Raw genomic sequence first — 21,907 nt, 5'->3', positions numbered from 1 at the left:
CCTTGAAGGCAGGAATACCCACAGTGCTGTTAGAGAGGGCATTCCAGGATTTTGACCCGGCAATACTGAAGGAACGGCGACAAGATCCCAAGTCAGGGTGGTCTGCAACTTGGAGAGAAAATTGTAGACAGTGGCGTTCTCATTTAACTGCTGCCCTTGTCTTCCCACGTGGTTAAGGTCACAGGTCTGAAGGATGCCACAGGAGCAGCTTTAGTGACTTAGTGCAGTGCATTTGCAGATGGCACACAATGTTGCCTGTTAATGTGGCAAAGGCAGCTAATGCAACAGTTTTTCACTGATGGCAGCGCAAAGATATTTCACGCTCCCTTTGGAGATTGGTTTTCTGAGTCTCGCTTTTACCAAGTTTGAAATTAAAAGTCTTGGAAATATTTTCTAAATCAATAGGAAATTAAAACTAGCACCGTGGAAAAACTTCTACTGATGCTATGAGACTTTTACCACTGATCAAGCTCATAGTCCTGCCCACCCCATTGTATCATTGGTGAAGAACTCGAGGAGCTTGCGTCAGTGACACAATCCAGTAGCTACAAGATTAACTTATCCCAGATCAAAAGCTGGGCAATTAGTGAGTTAATGAACAGGAAAGAGTTTATATTCTATGCAACTCTTAACAATGAGGAAGCAAATTAATGCACTTTCTACACTGTCTCCAAATCAAAAGCAATTTCCCCCACCCTAACAACTCAGGAACTATTAAGCAGGAAACACCCTGGGGTTCCCATCTGAAAAGTTTCCTCAGATGTTTAATAGAGGTATAGCAGGGTCTTGTGTTAAATAAACTGGGACATGCATTAGATCACTCGAGAAAAACATCTGGGTGCTTTGAAAGTCAATTCCCTCTAAGAGTTTCTGCATAAATGTGCTCAACAATATACAGGAAACAGGATAATGAATGGATAACAGATTTATATGTGGCTTCACTCACCACTATATTAATGCAGCCAGTGGCTCACTTACACAGAGCTGTAAAGCACAAAGCAGGCCATCTATCCAATAGGTTATTCTGTGTTTATGCTTACGTCTGTTCCCAGTCACCTCACCCTATCAGGATATACTTTGCTTCCTTTGTCCTTCGCACCTTTTTCCAGCTTCCCTTTGAACAGATCTGTAGTGGTTACCTCAACCATCCCTGTGACAGAAGATTTCTCGTTCTCACCACTCCCTTTTGAAGAATTGTAACAGAATTCCCTGTTGCAGTTATAAGTCACTATCATGATTTTTGGCCCCTAGTTTTAGGGCCAAGTAGAACAACTTCTGTGCATTCAGGAGTCAACTGAAAATGCAAAAAAGTGAAGGGATAGATTTTTGAGAAGTGAAAGTATCAAGAATTAATGGAAACAAAGTGAGAAGATTGAGTCAAGCTACTGATTGGCCGTGACCTAACAGAATTATATAATAGCTGAGCAGGCTGAGTGGCCTCTGTTGCCATTCACAGCAGTGTAATAAGCAGTGGCTGTGATCCCAGCACAGTGTTCCAAGGCAGACCTGCCTCATGCTGCTCTCAAAGCTGGGCTTATTGCTTCTCACGCAAGGAAATTTGATTTGGGCATAAGGATCCCACTGACAATCCCTTTGGATTATTGATTTTGAATCCAAGCAGAAGTTAGCATTGCACAGCAATGAATGTTGGTCAGAGGGCCACCATGAAATAACACTTCAACGTGGAAGTCTCCTCTGAAAAACTCCTTGAAAAGGTTGCATAAAAGTCTGTCAGATAAAATTTGACACAATAATTAGTCAAAATAAAATACCAGTTGGAACTCTCCTCACTTCTAGATGTATTTTGTAATGAAAATGTAACACAGTCTTTGAAACATGATGTCAGCTTTGAATAGAAACCCCAAACACTGGCACAACTTCAGATATATGATTTAAAAATTGGCCAAAAGGGCAGATTTTGAAAAGTATCTCTAAAGCAGAGGAGGGAATGCCAGAGCTTAGGGCCCTAGCTGCTGAAGGCTGCCAACAGTGGAGTATTGGGAATTGGGAATACTGAAAAGGCCAGAATTGGAAGAATACAGAGATCCAAGAGAGGTATGTGGCTGTGGAAGATCACAGAGATAGGAGGTGGTGAAACCACGGGGTGTTGGGGACTGGTGGGAAATTTGAAAACAAGGATGAGAATTTGCATTTCGAGGAATCAACAACAGATTAGCTGTATCTCAGCTGCCTGGAGTGAAGACTGGGCACTGATTGTGAAGTTAACAGTTAGTAACTGCGTAAATTATTAAGACAGCAATTTTTTTCTGTACTTATCAGAAGCTGTGCCAATGTTTGGAGTCTCTATTCAACGCTGAGACAATGTTTTGAAGCGTTTGTTAAATTTTCATTACAAAATACATCTGAGAGTGAGGGAGAGTTCCAAGTAGTATTTTAATTTATTTTCATTTCTGCCCTACATTTAATCTCAAGAGTTCAAAACCTATTCAATTGTCATCCACAAAATAGAAGTTTACAGAGAAATTCCTAAAGCAGTTAATGATTCACAAAGTCAACACAGAAAATGTGGTTTAGTACCCAGCATCAACTTATCAAAGTTGTCTCCTACACACAGATGACTGTGGCCCCAGGATTCATTGCTCCATCAGTACATGGGAGTATTTACTACCTCATAAACTAGATAACACCAAGATATATTGCTTCACTGAGCTATGTTACCTGAAGCAAAACCGACCACGTTAGTTAATAGCAGCCGAACATAGCTCTCATTGATACAATCTGCACTTGCACCATATGCATGAAGTGCAATGCTGCTGATTGATATTTCTTAACCCTGGAAAAAAACATTGAGGCTTTACGTAACCGTGGTGATACTAAAGTTGTGGTAACATTCATTTATCACCTGAGCATACAGATGCATGCTATTATCACAAACAAAGAACTTGACCTGACCACAATGCACAAATTGTACAATAAATTGTCATTTAAAAATTAATTGCAGAAAGGTTGAGAAGAATCTTTTAGAAGCGTTCAAAATCATGAAGGATTTTGATATGGTGAATATGGAGAAGCTGTTTAAAGTATCAGTAGGTCTGTAACCAGAGGGACAGATGTCGGCAATGAAACCAGGGGTGACATATGGAAATACTTTCCGTGACACGGCATGTTTTGCAATCTTGACTGCACGGCCAATGGTTCATCAGAGGAACATAGCAAGAATGAGCTTGTGGCATCACAAGTGTTTCTGCCGCATGGGTGAGTGAAGGAAGAGGAGAAAGGCAATGGCAGCAGATGATTCAACAGTTAGAAGAGCAGAAAGACATTTCGGTGGCCAGAGACTTGCCTCCAGAATAGTATGTTGCCTCCCAGGTGCTAGGGTGAAGGATGTCACGCAGTGGCTGTAAGTTATTCTTTTGGGTGTGGGCAAGAGGCTAGAGGAGCAAGTCGGCAAGAATACGGAAGATGCAACATCATGTGGATAAGCATGAGGCTATCCCCTTGGGTAGGTGAAACAAAGGTACAGAATATTTCTGACATGGTGAGGATTTGGGAAGTGTTGATATCCACAGGGACCAAAGTGTCTTCACTCACAAAAGCTAGCATGTAGGTGCACTAAGCAATTTGAAAGACAAATGATATGTAGTCCTTATTACAAGAGGATTTGAGTACAGGGGCAAAGATGTCTTGTTTCATTTGTCTAGAACAGTAGTGAAACTGCACCTGCTGACTAGTTTTGCAGTTCTGGTCCCCTTGCTGGAGGGATTGTAATGGAGGCTCATCAGACTACTGTTTGGTGTTTTGGGGCTATTCTATGAGGAGATATTGTAAAGAATAGGCCTGTATCCTGTAGAGTTTACAAGAATGAAAAGTGATCTCATAGAAACCTACAAAATTCTTAAAGGGATATGACAGAGAGGATGCAGAAAAGGGGATGTTGCTCATGCTGTGGGGTCCCAAAACCAGGTGACAGAGTATCAGAATAATAGGTGAGATAGTTAACACTGAGATGAAAAGGAAAGTCTTTAGAGAGAGAAGGATCTTTGGAATTCTTCACCCCAGAGGGCCAGGAAGTTTAGTCATTAAGCGCAAGACAGAGATTAATAAGGTTTCTAATGAGAAATGGCATCAAGGGACAAGAGGATCATGTGGTAATAGCCCATCAAAGTAGATGATCAGCCATAACGTTGAATGTCACAGCAAGTTCAAGGAGTTAAATGGCACCAGTGTTCTTAGTCATGTGATCTTGCTTCACTTCTCCTGTTGGTTCACGTTAGCCCCTTACACCAAATTCATTGTCAAAATAAATTGGATACATGCATTTAAGGGAAACTTAGCTAAGTCAAAAAGGAATAATGTGATATGTTGGCAGGGTGAATTGAAGTAAAGTGGGAGAAGACGTGTATGGAGAATATAAAATAGCACTTACCAGCTGGGCTGAATGGCCTATTTTGCTGCTTGCAATCAATATCATTCCAAATACTAATCACTATCACAGCAGACCTTCTAGCCTTTGGAATTATCTTCCAGTATCACAGATTGGAAAGCTGACCAATAAAAGCACTTTTTGGTAGTCATTCTTTACTAAGTTTTGACAGAAAGAAGCTATTATTTAAAAAGTGAAAGTCAAAGTTGTTTTGTGAATATTCAGATGCTGGTACGCTTTACCAGAGATAGACAACTCTGGATTGCCTCTCACTTCACTCCCAACACCTACCGTTGACCTCCCACGCCGACTGCTGTTCAGAAATGTCACCCATCAAATGTTGCATTTACTTAAAAGGTTTGAAGTATAATTTCTGTCTAAATCTCCAGGCGGGAAGGCTTGGAAGGATAGTTTGATACCTTATCCAATATGGTCATCAATCCAAACTAAACTGATCTGGGATTTTAAAGCAGCAGTACACCCAAATTCCTGGTGGGCAGATTGGATTAAAATTACTCCACAGGGCTCATTTTTTTAAAATCCTGGATTATTTTTCTCTGAACATTGAGTGACTCAGCCCAGACTTTCCTACCTTTGGTCTTTTCAAATAAAACCTGCCTGTATATTTTTTAAAGAAGGAAATGTCATGGCAATGCATAAACATGGTATGAACTGCTAGGACCAAGTATAAATACAAGTTTGAATGAAATGAGGAGTATTATGCAGGTAACAGAGATAGTAGGAATTGCCGATGCTGGAGGTTCTGAGATAACAAGGTGTAGAGCTGGATGAAGACAGCACGTCAAGCAGCATCAGAGGAGCTGGAAAGCTGACGTTTCAGGTCGAGGCCCTTCTTCAGAAATGAGGGAGGGTAAGGGGGTTCTGAAATAAATAGGGAGAAAGGGGGAAGTGGATAGAAGATGGATAGAGGAGAAGATAGGTGGAGAGGGGACAGACAGGTCAAGGAGGCGGGGTTGGAGCCAGTAAAGGTGAGTGTCGGTGGGGATTTAGGGAGGGATAGGTCAGTCCAGGGATGTAACGTCCTTTTAAACAAATGTCATTTTAAACAAATTTCACAGAAAGAAATCCACCAAACCAAATCAAAGCAAAGTTTGGATAATAATGCAATATGTTCTAAGATTCAGGATAAAAAATTCTTACCTACAAATGGTGTCACAGTTAATCTGTATTCTTGAAACCTTCCTCTTGGAGCTTTCCACGTAATCTTAACACTGTCCTGAGAGACTATAGTAAACTTTAATCGCGTTGGAGAGGCAACTACAAGATGTACAAAAAAAGAAAAATGAATTAAAAATTTGAAACAGCCATCATCATCATTATAACAGAACATGAAGGCCAATAATTCAAGGGCAAATCAACAAAGCAGGCAGTCAGTCATTCATTAAAATGAACAATTATGCACTTTCATCTACAAATAGCACAGTATTTACCAGGGTTCTAAACTACATGTGCTGCTTGACTGCTTGCAAGTCCTATGAAAAAAGTTGAAATGTTCAAATCTACTCATAGTGCTCACAGTAATGCCAATTCTAATCAACTCATTTAGTGCAAAAATACACTATTTAATCAGTCATATTGCAGCTTAGAACCTTGGTCCCAAACACACTACAAAGAATTGTATTAGTTTGAACAATGAGAAACTACTTTCCAAGCAGATTATCCCCTCGGATAGTTTCTACATTGATCTACACAGTGGAAGAAAAAGACAAAGACAAAAGCAAGGTGCGCTTGTGTGGTGCCAGAATGCATAAAGACACTATGCACTTCTCCCGCCACCAAGCATAGAATCCATAAGAATTGTCCAATTATTCAAGTATTTCCTCTTCTTTAATGGAAGGTGAGGAAATTCTAACTCAAACCTCCACTGCTCCTTCCATTTTTTTTGAAGACTTGCGCATTGGACGAAGCAGCAGGAACAAGTTTGTTATCCATCACCAGAAACCTGAACAGTTCAATTACTTGAATTCCCATGGCCAAATTCAGGGGTCATAACTAGGCAGAGACTTTGGGCTGCAGTGAAATCATAAGTTGTGCAGATCCAAACGTACACTTTAGAACCGAAGAAGTTTACAGCGCCAAGCGCCTGGCACTTTGCATGCTTCCCAGCTATGACCCGTGATCTTGTTAAAAAAAATAAAATCAACAGACAATGCAAGGCATCAAGTATTGAAACAAGATAAAAAATGAATGGGTTTGTGCCAAAATACAACTATGCTTAACTAGATGTGTTATTGATAGCTACCAATCATAAACAAAATTATTTTTGGTCCAGATGTTAGTATGTCATCCATAAGATGATTTGTAATGAATTTTTTTTATTAGGGAACAGATGGATTACATAAATTCAAAGTGGAATTTTTTCGACAGCCTGCTCCGCGGTTCAGAATGCTCAAGAGTGACATGTTGTGTTCTGTCTTCCAGGGTTTTGTGGTATGTGAATGTTCAGCCCATACAAGCCTATAACCATCGCAGTACTATAAACATGCCAAGACTACTCTAAAGAAAAGTCAGGACAACGATTTTAGTTACTTCATGGAAAATCTAACAGATACCTAAGAACGTGACACGCAAATAACACTGACGCCTTTGCACTCTTCTCCAGACGATTAGGATATAAGGACAAAATGTGTGCTAACTATTTAATGATATCTCTTGTGTCGACTGGCATAACTGATCTTTAATGAATTAGTAAAAATGATCATAGTCCAGCAACAACTCAATTTTCATCCTTTCTCCTCAAACCCCTTTGTAGTCTCACCCCTGCTCAGTCCCACAATCCTTTGATTTCTGCATGCAATCTGGCCTCTTGCACATCCATGAATTTAATCATTCCACTAGTGATGGCCATCGCTTCAGCTACCCTGGGCCCCTCTGGAGTTTCTTCTTTAAACCACAGTCATTCTCTATCTCTTTCCTTCCTCTCACAGAAATCATAGAATCCCTACAGTATGTAAATAGGCCCTTTGGCCCAACAAGTCCACACTGGCCCTCTGAAGAGCATCCCACCCACACCCATTCCCCTACCCTTTTTCCTGTAAACCTGTATTTCCCATGGTTAACACACGTATTCTACACTATGAGCAATTCAGCATGGCCAATCCACCTAGTCTGCACATCTTTGGACTGTGGGAGGAAACCAGAGCACCCGGAGGAAGCCCATGCAGACACGGGGAGAACGTGCAAACTCCACATAGACAGTCACCCAAGGATAGAATCAAACATTGGTCCCTGGTGCTGTGAGGCAGCACTGCTAACCACTGAGCCACCATGCCGTCCTCAGTCACTCCTTAAAACCTAACATTTTGGTTGACCTTTTGGTCAGCCAACTTAAAGGTGCATCATTTTCTGAACAAGGGTCCAGGTCCAAAACGTCAGCTTTCCTGCTCCTCTGGTGCTGCTTGGCCTGCTGTGTTCATGCAGCTCTACGCCTTGGCATCTCATAATCTCCAGCATCTGCAGTTCCTACTATCTCTTAAAGTTGCATCATATGTCTCGGTGCCTAACTTTGCTTTATCCTTCCTGGGAAAGTCCCTGCTGGTTCTATCATTTTAAAGATTCAAATAAATATATGTCATTATAGTTCACTGTCTGAGCACTAAGCTGGTGAAAACATTTTGTAGAACTTTCCCAATTTTTAACCAATTGAGGGATTATTGTACCATTATGTTCTAATAAAAAAAATCTTTAGTACAGTAACAGTTATTATGTTGTCAGCTTTAACATTAGAAAGTCAGTGGTTTAACCTTCAAGGCTTCACATCCTATTTCTTTCACTTGAAAATTACAGGGCACCGATTTCCCAACACGTCTCTCAACATGAAGCACTCTTCCAAACTGTGCATGCCAAGACTCCCAACATTTAATTGTACAAAGTGTTAAAAGTTTGGGCCTAGTTTACATTTACAGAGTCATACAGCAGTTTGTTCCACACACAAACCACTCTCTGCATAAAAAAAAGTTGCCCCTCATGTCCTTTATGAAACTTTCTACTCTCACCTTAAAAATATGTCCTCAACTTTTGAACTCCCCAGCCTAGGGAAAATACTTTTGTCATTCACCTCACCATTTGTCAAACAACCTCCTACATTCACGTGTAAAAAGTCCCAGTCTGTCCAGTCCTTTTTTTTATATCTCAAACTCTCCATTCTCGCTAACATCCTGGTATATCTCTTCTGAACCTCTCCAGTTTAATAATATCCTTCCTATAACAGGGCAACCAAACTGATAGCCCCTGTCAACATTAGGGGAAATTTGTAAGGACAAGTAGCCCACTAAGAACTTGATTCATTGAGTAAAGTTAACGTCTTAGTTTATTAAGCAAATAATTTCCAAGTCATTTCCTGAAGCAGTAAAATTATCATTGTGTCTATCGACAATCTCCAGGTTTCCACTCGGTATTTTTAGAAGTAGGTATAAGGAATTCCATATAGAAGAGATTTATTTTAGTGCAGAGAAGCATTTTGGCACAAAGCTGTTTGTTTCCTGCCACGACCCCAGTGGACGACGAGTGCCAACACAGACAAAACAAGACAAAAATGATAGTTATGTGATCACCAACCTGTAGATGGCACCTTTTTTCTGTTGTACGTTATTATCCATGCAGCAAAAATCTTGCTCCCCCCAATTAAAAATTATGAGCCAACACAAATTTGGGTGTCAAAATGGCCAATAAAATTGATTCATTTCAAAAAAAATGTGTAATTATAACATATGGGTCTGCGCAATACCCAGCTGAGAAGCGCATAGCTTTATTAAAATGCTGAATGAGGAAAAAAAATGCCCCAAGACTGTCGAAGGTTTGAGAGATAAATGGTTCTTTTTGAAAGAAAAATAATTACGTAGGAATGCAGCCCTACTGCTCTGTCAAGAGAGGCATCTTTATTAATCTGACACAAAGGGTGGTTTCCTACAATTAACTTTCCAAGGTCCATACTTGCGCCTAAAGATAAAAAGTTTGCATTTGTTGCAAACCTGAATGTTAGAAGTCTAACTGAGTACATCAAACAGGATCCATTTTATGTAAAGTAGCAAGTGTTTAGATGTTGAAAACATCTGTTGTAAGCAGACACAAGAAACAGACCTGTGACCTTGGATGACACAGGATTAATTAATTGCACAATACAGATCTACTTAAAATGTTCAAAATAAATGTAAGTTTCTGATAAAAGACTGTGCAAAACGTTACTTCATGGTGGGAAATTGGTACTTTTGTAGCTGCAAGGTCATGAAAGAATTACATTTACTGGTTGAATTGTGTTTTTTATCTGTTTTCCACAGGTCTTCCAAAGGCGCAGCGTTATGGCATTTAATTAGAATCACCAATGAAAAGCACTGAATGGCAGACACTTGGAAGTTTGCAGTTTAATGCGCCCAGCTGTTTTGATTACAGATTTCAACTCGAATGAGGGAGTACTTGGCAATCAAGTTAGAACGTTATCGGCTAAGTTCCAAGTATCATGCCAGTTTATGCCATGACTGTCATAATAAAGAAAGCTTAATATTATTAGGAGATGTGAAACAGCTGAAAAGAATTTAATTCATTTGAAGAACGTCACAACTTCCTGTTAATTTACCACAAACAACAGCATTGTGGCCCACGTTTAAAAACATGTTGGAAAAAGTGTAACATGGGAAAGAAAATGTGAAACCAGCAAGAATTTACTGGGTGGGAAAGAAGATACAGAATTTTCTGGGAATTATGAGACTCCCAATCCAAAACAGCAAAAGTTGCTGCATTTCCATTTTATTGTTTTTTACTTCATTCATGGGAGGCAGATGTCACTGGCTAGTCCAACATTTATTGCCTATTCATAGTTGCCCTCGAGATGATCATGGTGAGCTGCCTTCTTAAACCTCTGCAGTCCATTTCTACCACCTGAAAAATTTGGTAAAGCTTTTATTTTCAATTGAAATCCATTAAAATAACTGTTCGCATTGTTACAACCTCTAACACTTCATTTATATGTTGAAGCAAACACTTTATGGGTTATGAATGCGTGTTGGATCTAATTTTACTTGATGTGATCATAATTCATACATGAGTTCTTCATACAAATGAGTTCAACTTAGCAAAATCACCTAGGAACACAGCTAACTGCTTCCAAGCAGACTTATCCTATAAATTCTGTCAGCTCAGTTGTCTAAACTACTGGTTTGCGATGTAGACTGAAGCCAACAGCGTGGATTCAATTCCTGTACCAGCTGAGGCTATCTTGAAGGAATCTCCTTTCCAACCTTTACTCTTGCCTGAGGTGTGGTGACCCTCAGGTTAAACCACCACCAGTCATTTCTCTCTCATGAGAGATCAGCCTTATGGCAATTTAACCTTTACCCTATAAATTGCCCAGATACATCACTCAACATATTAAGAACTTTGTAAAGGATGTCCAAATATATCACTTGACATTTTAAGAATTTTGTGCAGGAATTTTGAAGCTATTCTTAAATTACAAAAGCAACCAACAGTATGTTTAATTGAACATGTTACCATGTAACTAAACCACGCAAATGATAATATTTCTACTGTAGCAAAAATCTCCCAGTGCAAAAAAATCCAATATTGTACTATTTTATTTAAAAAGGCAGACTTTGTATTGATTATTTCCTTTTGAGCTAGCACAACAAAATGCACTTTCACATCATTAGACCTCCAAAATAATTAATTTACTTTAATGCCTTATAATCAGAGTAGAATTTACTTTGGTCTTAGATTCAGGGAATGCATTTATATTAAGGACAAATATCAAAGCGAAAATGTTGTTGGATATTTCTCTTGCAAAATGTAAAGATAAATATGAAGAATTCAGACTAGTCCAGATGAGCAGCTAACAAGGAGTTAGAAATGCAAGCCACAAATTACGGGGAAGTGACCAGAAGGTAATGAAATTCTTACGGTAATTTAATCACTTTAAAGTGATGTGCAAACGAAGCAAGGTTAATGGGAGAACAAAACTTTTCCACACAGCAAGTAGTTAGGAAATGGCACACACTGCATGGAAGTGTGTTGGAGGCAGGTTCGTTTGAGATTCTCGAGAAAACATTGGATGATTGTTTGGACAGAAATGATGTGCTGGGATATGGGGAAAAGGCAGGAATTTGGCATCAGTTAATGGAACCACTGTCGTACAATGAACTAAAAGACTGGAGCTATTACTTTCTGTACTTTTTTTCTGAATCTGATTTTGCCAACACACAGTCACAATTGTAACTTAGCTCAATTTTATACTTTAATATTTGAGTATTATTGCACTGTAGTTAAAGAAAAGTTTTTAAGTCATGGGGAAAGAGCGGGGGAGTGTGAATTGAATAGCTTTTTCAAAGGTCAAGCACCGGAATAATAGTTCTTTCTGTTTCATTCTAAGATGATTCTATAAAGTGCAGCAGCAAGATTACTGTCCATAACACTGAATGATGCTTCCTTGTGCATTACTGTGCATGACCCCAGTTGCAGGGAATTATAAAATTTTTCAAAAATTGCTGCGTTTGTCAGGTAAGAATAATAGATTAGTAGTGAACAGAGACAGAAACCTTATATCAGCATCAAACCATGCTGGTTTATATTTCCAATAACTGGTACTTCCCAAGGGCAATATATATGATGGCGTGGCAACCACTAGACACAGTGTCACTGTATCCTCGTGACAGGAGGTTCTTATTTTAGAAATCTCAAGGGGATAAGTAGGCTCTCCTAATTCTGCAGCCTCAGTGCTCTCAAGCCAGCAGGCTGTTCAATAATTTAAGAGGTCTGCCATTAGGAGAGATGCAAAATAAAGTTCAATACAGGTGGTCTTAAAGTCTTATGTGGTCCCCACAGTTCATCCATCCATATTGATCATACTGAGAGTGAATTACACTCACCATCAATAGCTGAAATGTTATTCCTGCCATGTTGCAATCCTATTTTCAACACATAGTTGATTTTACAGCTGAAAAGTGTAAATATTAATAATCTTTAAACAATTCAGCCTAACCAACCAATCGATGCAACCACAGACTGCTAATTTGTTACTGTGCTTGTAGAGTACTTGTGGAATTAGGGCTCTATTTCCACAAGTAATGGTTTGTTAAGATATCAGTACCACAGCAACCTGAAGCAGATTCACATTGCAAACTGGAACATAATAAATAGGAGCAGCAGTAGGGTATATGGCTCATTCAAGCCCACACACACTCATCAACAGAATCACAACTGACCTTCTACCTCAACTGTACTTCACAGAAGCAGCTGAATTATTGCATTTAATTCAAAGGCAGAATCCAACCTGACCCTTTCATTCCAGTTAGATCAGAACCTAGCTGCAGTCTTACGTTACAAGTTGTGATGAAGCAAAGGAAAAGCTTGTGTCTACAGTGCAAGTGTAAATGGAGTTCAAGTTTTATTAAGTGCTGACACTCAGATATGAGGCAGGTTCAAATGTCAGGTGCTGCAAATACTTGTGATATCCTGATCTGAAAAAAAATGTGATACAAGATTGTGTAAAAATTCTACTGTAATATTAATATTGAATGTTGTAACTTACATGCAAGAATGAAAACACATCTTGGAAGTGAAATATATACTCTCTACAGCTTTACAGGAAGGTTGTAAAAATGAAATGATTACCCATTATTCCAATCAGACAATGAGTTAATCAAGCTGCGCATACTGGAAGTCATCACAAAAACAGTTAATTACAACTTTACATTGTTAATATATTAATGCATAGTTTAATCATTATTCCATATCTTCTGTTTCAATGAACTAATGAACGACTTTAAAAAGCATGGTCACGACAAATAAAATTAACATGTACCATGTATTATGGATGATTGCAAGATCATAAATCAAGTGATTCGCCCACATCTGCACATCAGAGGGATTTTTTAAACATTTATTTTATCTTGTCAACAATTACCTTGACCCTGTGCCTTGCTGATGAAATGAGCTGTCACTGCTACAAAGGCCAGGAGCAGGCAAGTCCCTATTCTGTGTCCAAGGACCGGCATTCTTAAATCTTGCCTGTGGCCGGGTTTACTCAGCAATCCTGTAAAATTGACAAAGAAGCATTGTTTCTCTGGAAGAGATCATAACCAACTTAAAACTAAAGCATATTGCCTTCAAATGGTTAAGTTCAGCACATCATCACATTTGAGAGATTGACCACCAAATTGGAAAAATGGATACTTAATATCATGTCATCATCAGAAGGCATAAGTAATTTAAGTCCTGCCCAAATGCAGCAATTTTGTATGTCAACTTTTGTCATGAAGTGAACCATTTTACTCTACACTATATAGTTAGATGAATTCATTATGACTTGAGCTCCTCCCCTGGTTATTATGGGAACTTCAATTGTGACTTGGAGTGTCTTCATTATGTAGAACAATATAACAACGATAATAATAACTTACATTTACATAAGCAGCAACACAGGATTTTTACCAAATAAAATTCCATAGTAAATCATATAAAGAGATATTAGGAGAGGTAGTCAAAGAATTAGGTTATGAACAGGAGTTTAAAGGGGAGAGTTAATGAGTTTTTATGAGTGGGCTGAGTTGGCTGAAGGCATAGCCATCAAATAAAGAAGACATTAACTTTCGGGAAGAACAAGAGGCTACGAATAGAGGAGCACAGAGGCAATCGCCTGGGGGTATTATTATATTAATCCAGAGACCCAGGGTTCAAATCACGCCATGGCATGTCATGGCATTTGAATTCAATAGAATTCTGGAATTAAAACACTAACAATGATCATGGAACTGCTATTGATTGTCTGAAAAAACCCATTTAGTTCACTAAATGTCCTTTAGGGAAAGAAACTGTTGTCCTTACCTGGTCTGATCTACATGTGACTCCAGACCCATAGCAACTTGGTTGACTCTTAGCTGCCCTCTAGGCAGTTGGCGATGGGCAATAAATTCTGGTTTAGCCAGCAATTGCCCTGTCCCATGAATGTCAATTAAAAAGAAATTATAGAACTGGAGTACGTGGCATGGAAGCAAAATAAGCATGGAGTGACAAACAGCCATTTGGTTCATCGAGCCCATTCCCTCAATAAACGATACCCTTGTTTTGTTACGATTTACAGGTTCAGAGGGCTCTGGACATTTTCTGAAATGGTACTGCCCTTTTAAAAAAAAAGTTAGAATGTCTTATTTTTATGTGAAGCAACTCTAAATGGACTACAGCTACAGTACAACATCAGAAACCAATGTATTGTTGACCCAAACCCGAATACTTGTGTTTTTTTTTACACATATAATTCTTTAATCTCTTTAACTGGTGAATTAAGTTAACATTAGATGAAGGGATAATGGGTTTGAATCATTATGACTGGTTGACTCTACAACAAGACATGACAATACAAGGAATTAACATGTAACAAAGTGGTTAGATTGTTCAATTTCTACAGCATATTTCACTGGGTAATATCAAAATATATTACACTACTTCCCTTCCTTTACTTAAACAGATGAATTTCTGCATTCTGTCTTTTAAGACAGCTCTGGGGCATAAATGTTCAGGAGCAATTAGAGCAAAATTAGACTGAAGTGTTTGGTGTTTAAATCTTAATTTTATTTCTGATAATTTATAGTCAGGAAGAAATCCAATACTTTCCAACATTGAGATATATATCTACTATAAAGGCAAGATGCCAAATTCCATCACCTTGAAGGTAACATCCAAGCCAGTTCATCAGCAGTTCATCTACTGCCTCAGATGATCCTTTTCTTTCTCTCATAATAATACACAATGCAGTCTCAAATTTAAAATTCTCATTACTCATGCTTAACTGTCCCCAAGGCCTCACTTCTTCCTGTCTTTGTAACTTCCTCTAGCCCTACCAAAAAGAACTGAGATCTGTATGTTCCTCTATCTCTGGCTTCTTCAGCATCCCCAGATTCCATTGCTCCATGACTGCTTCTGCTGCCTAGGTCCCAAGTGCTGGGATTTCCTCCTTAAACCACAACACCTGTGGACCCCTTTAAAACGTTGCTTAAAACCTATCACTTTGAAAAGGTTTTGTGTGACCTGCCAGAGACTGTAAGATTTAGGAGCAGAAGTAGGTCATTCAGCCCATCAAGTCCAATTGGCATTCAATAGATCATGGCTGAGAATATAACTCTCTAATCCCATAACTGCTGATTCCCTTCGTAATTAAAAATCTGTCTAACTCAATCTTAAAAATACACACTGACTCAGTCTTGATAGCCATCCACAGTCAAGAATTCCACAGATTGACTACCCTCAGGTGAAATTCTTCATTATCGGACTGCAATGGGCAATCCCTTTCTATAACATTATTTTATAAAACCAAACTGATTACACATTGCTTGATTCCCTGGTCAAATCCACAACATATTGTTCTTGGAAACTGTCTCAAACGCACATAAATTTGTGCTGTCTACATTTTCTCAATCTACATGAAGACTAGAGTCACCCATGACTAATGCATTGCCTTTTTTTAATGTGTCTGCATGATCGCTTCATTCTCTGATCTACAGATTAATTACCATAAGGGGGACTATACACTACTGCTGGACATCCCCTTATTACTTCTTAGCTCCATCACTACAGATTCTATATCATCAGATCCAATATTTTGCTATTAAACTTATTCCAGGTTCTCCTAACAAAGCTACTCCTTCACTTCCTTTCCTGCCTATTATTCAAAAAAGTTCCATAACTCTCAATATTTAGCACCCATTTTGATCTCTTTGGAATTAAATCTCCAAATGGTATAATTTCATGCATATTAACCTCAATTTGTGCTGTTAATTCATTTATTTTGTTCTGAATGTTACATTAATTTAAATTTGAAAAAAGCCCTTTTAACTATATTTTTCCCCCTTGAAACTTGTGTGGCTTGTTGACAAACTTTGATCATTTACATTGCTTTGAAGCATCTTGTCTACATTAAAAAGTGTTATAGATAGTGTAATGCAAGTTGTTCTAAAGCATAACTTTTAAACAAACTTTACCCCTAAAAAGTCCTTTTCAAACAAAAAAATGATGAAAAGTTAACTGTAAGGTGGAATGAACTGTATCCAAAACCTACCGAATATCCTGAGTCTGGAGGCCAAACACAGGTAAATTACAAGGAAGGAAAACTGAAATTTCTACTTTACCACCCCCACCAAGATCATAAAAACAAAACTCCAGAAAATAAAAGCAACCCCTATGTCCAAACGCACACTGAACAAAACCTGCTGTGACAGTCTCATAATTCCACTGATTCACCTGATTCATATCCTAAACCGTGTAACATTGAATCATAGTCATTTACCTAAACAGCTCTTTCAGGTTTACTTGATTTGGAACAAACTTATTTTGTTGGATGCCCCTGTCCACATCTACCCTATAGGAAACCGTTCTTATTCAGGACTTAAGATGGTAATCCATTCACCTCCAAAAGTCTTCAATATAAAGAGCAGCCTGTTTCTAGCTTCTTAAAATGGGTATGAATACTACACTTAAAAAAGGCAATTTACAACCAGGAAAGTTCAATTGGGAATCCTGCGAGGAACAGAGTATTCAGAAATCATTTTAGCAAATGGTGCATATGGGAACAGCAGTTTTTTTTCATTCACTGAATTTGGACAGTACTCACTAAGTCAGCATTTATTGCTCGTCCCTAATTGGACATGAGAATTGGTGGTGAGCTGCCTTTCTAAATCTGTTGCAGTCCATGTGGTGCAGGTATGCCCACAATGTTGTTCGGGAGGGCACTCCAGGATTTTGACCCAGTAACAGCGAAGGAATGATGATTTATGTCAAAGTCCTGGAATTCACTCCCTAATGATATTGTGAGTCCACCTTCAGCAAATGGACTGTGACTGTTCAAAGAGGCAGCTCAGCACCAACTTCCCAACAGCAACTAGGGACTGGCAATACAGACTGGGCAGTGACATCCACATCCATGAAAGACTAAGAAAATGTTAGAATAACCCCTGGCCTGAAGGAGAACCTACAGGTTGTGTTCACATACATCTGCTGCTCTTGTCCTTCTAGATGGTATATGTCATTGGTTTGAAAGGTACTCTCGAAGGAACCTTGAGTGTTGCAGTGCATCTTGCATATAGCATGCAGTGCTGCTATTGAGCATCAGTGGTGCAAGCAGGGATTATCGAAGGTGGTGGATGGGGAGCCAACCAGTTGGGCTGCTTTGTCCTGACTGGTGCTGAGCTTTGAGTATTGTTGGGGCTGCACTCATCCAGGTAAGTAGAGAGTACTCCATCACACTATGGATTTGTAACTTGTAGATGGTGAATAGGAGAGCTACTCATCACAGATATCCTAGCCTCTGATCTGCTCTTGAAGCTACATATTTATGTGGCTAGTCCAATTCCATTCAATGGTAACCCCAGGATGTTGATAGCAGAGGATTCAGCACTGGTCATATCATTGAACGTGAAGTGGAGATGGTTAGATTCTCCCTTGTTGGAAATTACCATTGTCTGGTACAATGTTGCTTACTACCTATTAGCCCAAGCCTGAATATTGTCCAGCCCTTTCTGCATATGAACACAGACTGCTTTGAGAGGATGCGTGAATGGTACTGAACATTGTGTAATTATCGATGAACATCCCCAACTCCTGACCTTATGATGGAGGAATGGTCATTGATGGAGCAGCTGGTGATGACCGGGCAGTTTTCCAGCTGATGCCCCAGTGCCTGAGGGTGCTAACTCTCCAACTCAAACTGAAATCAACTGGGTTCAAAACTAACACAACAGGATGTTATGGGTGATAATGGGAACTGAAGATGCTGGAGAATCCAAGATAATAAAGTGTGAAGCTGGATGAACGCAGCAGGCCAATGGTGTCATGAACCTAAACAATGTCAGTTAGCTCAGTCACACAGGAACTTACAACAGTTGCAAATGGACACCATCCAGTCAAACTAGGGTACTCTCTGTGTGTAACTGGGCACCATCCAATCAAACTGGGGTACTCTCTGTATGTAACTGGGCACCCTCCAGTCAAACTGGGGTAATTTCTGTGTGCAAATGGGCACCCTCGAGTCAAACTGGGGTAATTTCTGTGTGTAACTGGGCACCCTCCAGTCAAACTGGGGTAATTTCTGTGTGCAACTGGGCACCCTCCAGTCAAACTGGGGGACTTTCTGTGTGCAACTGGGCACCCTCCAGTCAAACTGGGGTAATTTCTGTGCGCAACTAGGTAGCCTCCAGTCAAACTGGGGTACTCTCTGTGTGTAACTGGGCACCCTCCAGTCAAACTGGGGGACTTTCTGTGTGCAACTAGGCACCCTCCATTCAAACTGGGGGACTTTCTGTGTGCAACTGGGCACCCTCCAGTCAAACTGGGGTAATTTCTGTGTGCACCTGGGTAGCCTCCAGTCAAACTGGGGTAATTTCTGTGTGCACCTGGGTAGCCTCCAGTCAAACTGGGGTACTCTCTGTGTGTAACTGGGCACCCACCAGTCAAACTGGGGTAATTTCTGTGTGCAACTGGACTCCCTCCAGTGCCATAACGCCACGTTGTATCTGGGATTTGGTCCATGGAGCGGAGACAAGTGAATCCAGAACTCAGTCCGATTCAACCGCCTCTGACTGCGATCTCAGAGAGATTGACCGCACCGGAAGCGTGCGATGATTTGTTTCTGTAATTTTTAAAAGCCACATTCTCCCAAATAATTGCTTTGAAATATAAAACAAAAATGGGTAACACGATCAAAAAAAAGTTACAAAAGCGCGTACCCGTTTGTGTCGTCGTTTCATTTGGGGAGCTCAAAGCCACAAGGAGCGAAATCATTTCAGGGGCTTGCCGCCGCTTTGGATCGCTGGGCAGCGAAACTGGGGAGAGAATTTCATTTCTAAACTCCAGCAGCAGACACGACCTCGAGGAGAGAGAGCAAGTCAGAACATAGTCCGCAGATCGAACTCTCCCTCAGAGGGCAGGTATCCAGGGAAACACAAAACATGCCTTAGAACCGAACAGATGTGTGTCCAAAAAGTAACAGCTGCCCCCAGAGTACCTTCCCACAGAAAAATGTCATTAAAACCGCTTCAATAATAGTCCACATCCTCGTCTTAAGTGTGAGTTGATATTAAGACAGTTGAGCACAGCCTATACCACCTTCAGATCTGCAGCTGCAAAAATCATTGTCCACAAGATTTACTTTAGATTTACTGCAAGGGGTCCTGATCAAAGTCAAACCTCCAAAGTTAGAAAGACCTTAAACTATTTTTGGGTAGGCGTTACCTCTTATCCTTCCCCATACGACGATGCCACTAAAAATAAACAAAAATGGTTATCAGGTTAAATAGTTGGGAGATTTCCTTACCTTTAAGAGATGGGAAGCATTAATGCAAGAATCAGTTGTTTTATTCTTATACAAAAAAAATCTTCCTCGCACCAGAGGTGACACTCACTTTCCCTGAGATTGGGACTGCGAGACTTGCTCAATCTTATGCTATCTCCTTTACACTCTCCAAGCGCGAAACACACACACTAAACTCAATACCCAGCCCCCTGCTCCCCTGGTACACCCGCCACCCAGTCCCAGCCAATGAAAGACTCGAGGAACACACCCCAAAAACAGCTGATTGACAGCGTCCTCCGAGAGGAAAACGGAGAAAAAGGTGAATGAGGGTGAAAACCAGGACCGTCGGGTTTACAAGGAGTCAGGCGAGTGCAATAACACACTGAGACAGTGAATGAGTCTGGCCACAAACACCAGCCACAAAACACATTCAGGTACTCTGTATCTCATCTGCTCTGATCCAATATATTAAAACAGGAGAATAGTTAGGACCACTCGTAGAAATATAATACTCGGACCAGAAATATAATACTCAAAAGTAACTCTGACATTCTTTGACCCAGCACCAAAAGACATTTATGTTCCTCACTCAACACCAGTTGCATGTAGGGATTGATAATTCTTGAAGAAATATCCAGTGACCTACACCATGACTTACACAAGATTCTACTTGAAGATTTTTACTGTAACAAACCAAAATCAAAAGTGACTAAACAAAATTGAGTGGGTAACTAGTACACCAAACTACCAAAAAGATACCCCCAATTTACCAATTACCACAACCGAAAACCCCAGCCACATTTATATATACACTGCATATATGTAGCCTTCTAATAAAGTCCCACATTTCTCCCAGCAATTCAGCAGGATTTCTTCTCCTGCTCCACCAAGACGAACCTTATGGTGTATTTTTATAGATCTCTTCACTCAGTCTTTAATGTACATTCAAGCTGATTTCTAGCACCTAGGCACCCTCTGGAGATTCCTAGATGTTTAAATCAACAAAAGTCCCATCTTATCAAACATGAAATTAGTCATCACCAGCATTCTGCCCAGAGCTAGTGGTAAACAGTAGATGGTTTTTACTGCTGCCGGACAGTACCAACTTTTGATCGCCCTTTTCTGGTCTCTCTTATTGACTGATACTGAGTTTGTAGCCAGCAAGACCAGTGACCGGTCTTTTGTGCTGAGATGAGAAAAGGAGAGATAATGGGAACTGCAGATGCTGGAGATTCCAAGATAATAAAATGTGAGGCTGGACGAACATAGCAGGCCAAGCAGCATCTCAGGAGCACAAAAGCTGATGTTTCGGGCCTAGACCCTTCATCAGAGAGGGGGATGGGGGGAGGGAACTGGAATAAATAGGGAGAGAGGGGGAGGCGGACCGAAGATGGAGAGTAAAGAAGATAGGTGGAGAGAGTGTAGGTGGGGAGGTAGGGAGGGGATAGGTCAGTCCAGGGAAGACGGACAGGGCAAGGAGGTGGGATGAGGTTAGTAGGTAGCTGGGGGTGCGGCTTGGGGTGGGAGGAAGGGATGGGTGAGAGGAAGAACCGGTTAGGGAGGCAGAGACAGGTTGGACTGGTTTTGGGATGCAGTGGGTGGAGGGGAAGAGCTGGGCTGGTTGTGTGGTGCAGTGGGGGGAGGGGATGAACTGGGCTGGTTGAGGGATGCAGTGGGGGAAGGGGAGATTTTGAAACTGGTGAAGTCCACATTGATACCATATGGCTGCAGGGTTCCCAGGCGGAATATGAGTTGCTGTTCCTGCAACCTTCGGGTGGCATCATTGTGGCAGTGCAGGAGGCCCATGATGGACATGTCATCTAGAGAATGGGAGGGGGAGTGGAAATGGTTTGCGACTGGGAGGTGCAGTTGTTTGTTGCGAACTGAGCGGAGGTGTTCTGCAAAGCGGTCCCCAAGCCTCCGCTTGGTTTCCCCAATGTAGAGAAAGCCGCACCGGGTACAGTGGATGCAGTATACCACATTGGCAGATGTGCAGGTGAACCTCTGCTTAATGTGGAATGTCATCTTGGGGCCTGGGATGGGGGTGAGGGAGGAGGTGTGGGGACAAGTGTAGCATTTCCTGCGGTTGCAGGGGAAGGTGCCGGGTGTGGTGGGGTTGGAGGGCAGTGTGGAGCGAACAAGGGAGTCACGGAGAGAGTGGTCTCTCCGGAAAGCAGACAGGGGTGGGGATGGAAAAATGTCTTGGGTGGTGGGGTCGGATTGTAAATGGCGGA

At 40.6% G+C, this 21,907-nt stretch overlaps 1 protein-coding gene across 6 annotated transcripts in view; it reads right to left on the bottom strand.

Annotated features, from left to right (window-relative positions):
- Nucleotides 1–19,842, bottom strand: part of col14a1a (collagen, type XIV, alpha 1a) — a 222,218-nt gene extending 202,376 nt beyond the window's left edge. For 2 of the 6 annotated variants that reach the window (XM_059645936.1, XM_059645937.1), the window contains exons 1-3: nt 19,108–19,216; nt 13,299–13,427; nt 5,546–5,662 (exon numbers count right to left, since the gene is read on the bottom strand). In XM_059645936.1, the coding sequence (XP_059501919.1) occupies nt 5,546–5,662; nt 13,299–13,427; nt 19,108–19,162 (301 nt within the window). In that variant the 5' untranslated portion in view covers nt 19,163–19,216. Of the gene's footprint in view, nt 1–5,545; nt 5,663–13,298; nt 13,428–19,107; nt 19,217–19,694 lie in introns of those variants that run through there. The other 4 variants (XM_059645934.1, XM_059645935.1, XM_048528630.2 and 1 more) reach the window with 3 other exon arrangements.
- Between the last annotated feature and the right edge of the window lie 2,065 nt (nt 19,843–21,907).

The sequence above is a fragment of the Stegostoma tigrinum genome, chromosome 5 (genome assembly GCF_030684315.1).
Source record: "Stegostoma tigrinum isolate sSteTig4 chromosome 5, sSteTig4.hap1, whole genome shotgun sequence".
Taxonomy (NCBI): Eukaryota; Metazoa; Chordata; class Chondrichthyes; order Orectolobiformes; family Stegostomatidae; genus Stegostoma; species Stegostoma tigrinum.
The sequence above is the reverse complement of the archived record's forward strand: the minus strand, read 5'-3'. Positions and strand labels throughout refer to the sequence as shown.